Source organism: Typha latifolia, chromosome 15, assembly GCF_019914945.1.
Source record: "Typha latifolia isolate L0001 chromosome 15, TyphaL0001v2, whole genome shotgun sequence".
NCBI classification, from domain to species: domain Eukaryota; kingdom Viridiplantae; phylum Streptophyta; class Magnoliopsida; order Poales; family Typhaceae; genus Typha; species Typha latifolia.
The window spans coordinates 3,723,620-3,730,705 of record NC_133100.1 but is presented as its reverse complement, the minus strand read 5'-3'; the positions used below and the strand labels follow the sequence as shown (position 1 = coordinate 3,730,705).

At 39.5% G+C, this 7,086-nt stretch overlaps 1 protein-coding gene across 1 annotated transcript; it reads right to left on the bottom strand.

Annotated features, from left to right (window-relative positions):
• Positions 1 to 3,891: 3,891 nt before the first annotated feature.
• Positions 3,892 to 6,865, bottom strand: LOC140801803 (cysteine proteinase 1-like). The gene is made up of 4 exons (XM_073157094.1): positions 6,237 to 6,865; positions 6,010 to 6,129; positions 4,773 to 5,019; positions 3,892 to 4,394 (listed from the first exon to the last, which is right to left on the bottom strand). The coding sequence occupies exons 1-4, from the start codon at positions 6,738 to 6,740 to the stop codon at positions 4,117 to 4,119; spliced, it is 1,149 nt and encodes a 382-aa protein (XP_073013195.1). The 5' UTR covers positions 6,741 to 6,865; the 3' UTR covers positions 3,892 to 4,116.
• Positions 6,866 to 7,086: the final 221 nt, after the last annotated feature.

Genomic DNA, 7,086 nt, shown 5'->3' with positions numbered 1-7,086 from the left:
TAATTTCCTATACATGATAAATCATATGTATATATCTAGTACTGTAACAGATCATGCAACTCAAGAATTTAGATGGTAAAGAAGCCAAGAGAAAAATGATACAATGCCGACTCTAACCATGTATATAACACATGTATACTTTTGCTAGTCTATCACATGCATACTCATGATAGAGATCATTCTGACATAAAACCATAACAGTATAATCATCTCTATATATCACCAATGTACTCATATCTTAGATCAGCCTAATCAAATGCATGATAAAAATATGCTTGACTGAAATCATCTCTATATAAAGTCATATAATCATGCTGGAGGCCAAAACATGCGTGTACATAAGATATAATTTATCCTAATTTGAGGAAGGCGTCTAGGGGATAAGACTACTCACAGTCTGGTCAGAAGACACAAACCACGTATCTCTCACGTCCGTCAGTCAAATATCAACTCATCGTTAGGGTCCACAGGGTTTCACATAAGGGGGTTCGGGATCTGAAAATATTTAAGTAGTATGATGTTAGCTATTTATCTAATTAGAATTAATTCAATTAGAATATAAAGGTTTATTAGGTTTAGAATCACTTCTCTTTATTTTTGATTACATAACTAGGTCGATATTATAGATACGATTCAAATACTATAATTATATTATTATCATAAAATGTTAGTTATAACGTAAGGATAAGAGGTATGTTTCCTTTTATATGAGAGTATTTATAAATATATAATTATAAAATAAAATAAAAGGCTAAATAACTATAAGTATAGACAAGGTCTAATTATAATTAATTTTATAATTCCTACACTATCTTGATTAATTAGGGACAATGCAGTCTTTACTCGATAAAATAATAAATAAATAACTAAATAAGCTTAGTATTTTATTTGTTACAAAAATAACAATATATAATAAATTAATAGAATTACTTAAAATATATATCATAAGAACATTAGAATATAAATATAATAATTATAATTTACAAATCGATCTATTAATTTAATAGACATATAAATAAATAACTAAATATAAGTATTACCTATATTTATACCTAATTAATCATTAATTATAAAAATTATCATTAATAAATTATATTGAAGAATATATAATATTATTAAAATAGTTAATGTCTAAATAATCTATTTGCATTAATTAAGAAGAAAAATACCTAAATAAATAACATAATTAATTAATTCTGCCATCAGTGCTAGGCTCGGCCCAGCACTACTTGCTAGAGTGTTGGGCCGAGCCCAGCATTGTGCAGAAAGAAAGAGAAGAAGCCGAGGAAGAAAAAGAAAAAGAAAGAAAGAAAAAAGAAGAAGAGAAGAGAAGAGAAGAAGGAAAGGAAGAGGAGGGAGGTTCGGACCCGGGCCGACGAGCCCGAGCTCGAGGCAAGAAAGAGAGAGGGAGAGAGAGGGAGAGAGAGAAAGAGAGAGGAAGAAAAGGAAAGAGAGGGGGAAATAAGGGATCTCACCGGCGGCGACGACTTCAAGGGAGGTGGCGGCGGGCCGACGTCGGCAATGAGGAAAGGAAGCAGTGCGAAAGAGAGTGGAAAGAGAGTAGAGTGAGAGAGTGACTGAGAGAGAGATAGATAGAGAGAGAGATTTAAAGAGAGAGAGGGAAGGCGGTAGAGGAGGGGTAACGGCGGCACCGCAGCCGGTTGGCTACGGCTGTGGTAGTGGGTGCGTGGCGCCCCCACGACGCAAGCTGCATGAGCAGCTTGCATTGGCACGAGACCGGCCACACTAAGGGGTAGTGGCGGCGCCGGAGCCTGCCGCGACCAGCTAGCTGCAGTTGGTTGGCTGTGATTGCGGCAGTGGGTGCGTGGCGCCCCCACCACGCAAGCTGCATGAGCAGCTTGCATGGGCACGGGGCCGACCACGTCGTGCCCAAAATTAATTAATTAATTTTTTTTTAGGGTTGGGTTGTTACACTATATGGTAATTTCGTCCCAGTTAAAGTTTGAATCTGAGAAGAGTGTAAATACAAATAACGTAGATCATGGAGTTACAGATCGAGTGCACTTAGTTTCATAATTTTATGATTACAAGAAAATATTTGGTGAATATTTTCCCTCGATTGCACGGACTGCTTTCTATAATAAATCCAAATCTTGAAGAAATCGTTCCGTAACCTATCACCAAGCTACCAAATCACTAAATAATTTTTTGTACGATAATTATTTAGGGTTATAGTCTAACCCATGACCTTAGTCACCACCTACTAACTCTAGTTGATAGGTAAGATGTTATGGTCGCGTTTGGTGAAGATGAGTTTCCATCCGAATTGATAATCTGGATAGATATCAGCATGGAACTTAAGAAGGTAACTGGGATTGATCTAACCGTTGGAATGATTTTCTATGAGCTAAGAATTTAATGCAATTGGAATCCCGACGATGGAGTGAGTAGATCAAAATTTATGTATAAAATAATGACCAAAGATTATGAGATAGCGGGATGGACATAGAATACGTCGTTAGGGTTATGGAAGATAATTATGGTATGGTGGATGGATTAGTGCTTGGAACTTGATTAGGGGGCAGAAGGGAATTTCCAAGTATGGCTGGTCGCTAGAGAGAGGAGGGAGAAGCGACAGAGGATTAACCTCGATTGTAGACGAGAACTTGGAATGGATACCAAGGGGAAGGAGGGGGGAGAAGATGGCTCAAGCCTAGATAAAAACCAATTTCAATAATCAATAATTTAAAGAGGCTATTTTTCCACATATATAGAGGCTAGCCAAACATCCAAAAATCCTAAACAAGTCCTATTACAATTCAACTTACTCGTTCATTCGAACGCGTTCGAACGGCCAAAATGCACCAAAATGCATTCTATGTATGTGCGAACACGAGATTAGACATTTGAACGACCGCATTAGAACTCCATCCATTTGCGTTCGAATGCACTTGCTAGAAACTATTTTATTTTCCTAAACTATAAATGAAAACTAATACAAATTGAAGCAATCTTACTATGCACGTAAATCAAGCAGTCTTACTTAGACATGATCATCGGGCGGGCCAGGCTAGGTTCGGGCCAAGCTTTTTGGGCCAATCGGGGCTTAAGTATTTGTTCACGACCTGACCCACCAATCACTCAGGCCGGGCTAGAATAGTCTAGCCCGTTACCGCCCGTCGGCCTGTGAGCCGGTTGGGCCGGGCCGACCCACCAATCATTTGGCCCAACCTATATTTTAGCTATTTTTAGAATTTTTTTTACTATTAGCCTATTTTTTTAAAAAATATTTATGTTCCTCTATTTAAATAATAATAATAATAATAAATTTAAGAATTTTAAAGGTGTGCTTAAAAAAATGTAAAACGGTACAATAGCAAAGCAAAACGAGCTGGCTACTGTAGCAGAATAGACAAGCCTAATTGCGGGCCAAACGGGTGAGCTTCCGGGCCGGGTTGGGCGGGCAAAGGGCTGGCCCGTGCCGCCCGTGGGTAATTCAGGCTCGGGCCAGGCTGAGCCTAAACTGGGTCCGGGCCAAGCTTAGCCCGGTCCAAACCGGGCCAGGTCGGGAATATCACATAAATATTTGTTTACTGTTCCCCTATAACTATGCGGACACTAAGGATACTCAAGCAAAACTCGAACTTGGACTCAATTCTGACTCTATATCAACTGTTGTGTCAAGGTATTAGAGCTTAGGTTTCTGAAATTATCAACTAGTAATTCTCTGGAAAATTGTGATGTTCTAAGTTCTACTTGATGGATTAGCATTAGTATTAGATACACTGCTCATGAAATTCAGTACAAGAGAGAACGCCAATTAGCTCGTGCAGGATATGAAAGAAAATATTATTCCACATGCTTGATTTTAAACATTTTAAATATGTAAAGAAATCGTGACTAAAGCTGTTCCGTCAAGTCTGATAGATCTAGATAAAGAGCTGCAGCGATCATCCCATTCAATATTAACAGTTCTTCACAACTAAAAAGTAGTGTTGAAGCAGCAAAGGCTAATTACCCTAGATATACAATAACCTTATGAGAAGATATTAAATAGCGTACAAGCATATTTAAATCACATAAAGCTTAAATTATTTGAGCATAACTATGGTAGGATCAAATATGTGCATATTAAGGTAAAACATTTTTCAGATGCTATGCTTTGGAGGTCTGAATTGCAGTCACTGTGGAGACCATGGAGTCAACACCACAGACATTGCGGCCCCTGCAGATCTTGTAGTACCCATTTTCTCCCCATCTTTCACCCCAAGAGTTTTTTATGATCCAGTAAGGCTTTTCCTTCAAACGGATAGGAGAATAGCCAGCTGAACCATAACCCACTAGAAGAACACCATGATCTAAATGCCTTCCGCATATATATGGGCATGAGACACCACCAATATATGTCTGCATGAAGACAGCATTTATGCCAACTGCATATGAAGTCATTTAAAAATATATCAGAAACCATGAGTAGAATATGAAACAATAATACAACTATTTCATAATATGTATGTCCATGTAATTATGTTCCATGACCAGGCAAATCATAGTCAATTTACCATTACTTTAACTTTTTGTCATCATTTTGTTGGTATTTACTGCGTTCTTCTGAGTAGTGGTGCCTTAAAGAGTCAGTCTCAAGGTAACTCAACATAAATGTGGCATAGGCTAGTGACATACTGATAAATGTGCCGAATCCAAATACTAACTACATGCAGAAGAACTTTATCTCAGATCTTGGTCCCTCACTTTGTCAAAATATAAAATAATATAGCTGGTTCAAATGAGATTGAGATGAAATTACATACTTGCAAGAGGGCCGTGCTTCACAAGGTTTGCAGCAATTTGGTCTTCATCAGTGGAGACGACACTGAAGTTTTTCACTGAAGCAGCAATTTTAGATTTGTCAAATTTGCAGCTACCACGGTCCGTCCCAGTATAAGGGTAGTCTTTCTCTCGTTCAAGCCCACCAGATTTTAGCAAATATTGAAAGGCTGTAGTCATTAATCCACCATTGCATCCCTGGTCGCATGCATCTGGTTCTGATGGATCACACTGCAACATAATTGTATGATACCACATTTCAGAACTATACTACTTCCAAAATGCTACCATGACAGCTATATTGGTGAAGACACTGAAAGGGCTGAACATAAATTCTTAACATCAATGTGTCTCAGGAAGACGCAAAAGAGTGAAGATAAACAAAAACAAGTACAGCGAGCAGACAATTATTATCCAATATTTGTGGCTTACAGATTTATCACTTGTCTTCAAACGTAATAGTGGAAACTAGTAAGTCATAACTCAAGAAAATTCTTTAGAAGACTCATTTTGGAGAAGTACTCTTGCACTGAGCAGATCTGAAACAACAAGAACTAATAGGAACACCACCGAAAAATAGAATTTCTTATATGAAGCATACTATATAAAATAGGAATCTTTATGTGAAACAGAACCGAACTATTTAAAATAGGATTTTTTTAATGTGAAATGGAACTAAATTATAAGAGATAAAATCAACAATCAGAATAACTGAAAGTAGGTCAACAAAAAGAAAATATCTTCTCCTGATCTTTATAACCTCTCTACCATACTGAATCTTATGCTTTAGTTAAAATATAACGGGTTGGCTTACCTAACAGTCACAGATCAAATATTTATCAATTAAATCCATTAAAATATATCCTACATTCATTACTAAAGAACAATTATAAGGTGGAGCAAGTTCAGAACTGGTAAGCTATCAGAGGCCTTTGAATCTAACCTTTTAGATGGAAGAGGGAAAATTCTTCTAGCAGGAACCAGCTTCAGAGATCTTGCTAAAAGACGTTGATAATTACATAGAGATACTTCCCAAATTTCATACTCATTTAAAAAGACTGTTGCTCACTAAACTTCACAAGATCCTAAAATTCGTAAAAAATCCCTTGGATTAAAACTATCACTTCTTAAGAAAGAATACTAAGTTTAAGAACAAAAAAGACAAAATAGAAGAGAGCGGTTGACTAATAAATTATCCCGTTGGTATTATTAGAGCCAAACCTCGTGATCACAATCAACAAGCTGTTGCTCGCTCAGGGATTCTAACTTTCCAGTGGCTAAAAAATTCGCCCCTTCCAGAGCAGCCGAGGTGCTGAAAGACCAGCAGGATCCACAAGAACCCTAACCAAATCACAGATCCGAAATCAAACTATTTCCTCTCGCAAAACAAAAGATGCAAGAATTATGGAAAGATAACTACAACGGAAAAAGTGATCGTTTATAAGGACCTGATCCTTGACTGCGGTGACGGCCCCGTGGTCCCTCCAATCGAAGTCCGTTGGGAGATCATTCGTCGGTAGTATCGGCGCCTCGTGCGCCGACGACTCAAGGGCGCGGCGGATCTTACCGGCGGAGCCTTTTCGGAGGCCCAGGTAGGTGCGGCGGAATTCGGCGGGGGTGAGATCGGAGAACTTGGTGATGCCGTGGACTGCGGTGGGGTCCAGCTTCTGGTGGCGGCGCGCCCGGCGCAGGTTAGCCTTGAACACCGAGAGGCGGTACGCGTGTTCGTCCAAGTCCGCGTACGATTTCCCGTACCGCTCGATGAAGCTTGCGAAGTGCTCTTCCGCGTTGAGTATCAGGTCGTCTTCCCCTCCGACGACCTGTTGGATGAGCGGATCGTCCACATCGGACGGCGTAGATGACACCACAGAGGCGGAGACTAGGAAGAAGACGACGAAGAAGAAGACGAGCGGACGACGGGGATCCATTCTAGTTCCTGGGCTTGCTCCCATCTTCCCCTTTGGTCAATTTATCTACAACTAGGCGTGCGTCCGTTGGTGAATTCTAAGCCATAAGATGTACGACGCGTGTCCCCCTTTCACGGAGATATCTTTCCCAGACTTGTACTCCAACGCCACGCGATAGGGATCATCTGCGCTTTGGCTTGGTTGGTCCTCTGCCCTGAGCTTGCTGATGGATGCCACGTGTATCTCGCCCGCTTTGATCTCGTTATCTGATACATTGCTGTACGTTTTGGCAACAAAACTTCATTGGATGGATTTGGCTGGAAATCCTATTAATTGGTATAAGTTCCGTGTGACGGTCGTGCTTACGCAAACGGGAATTATAAATTTCAAA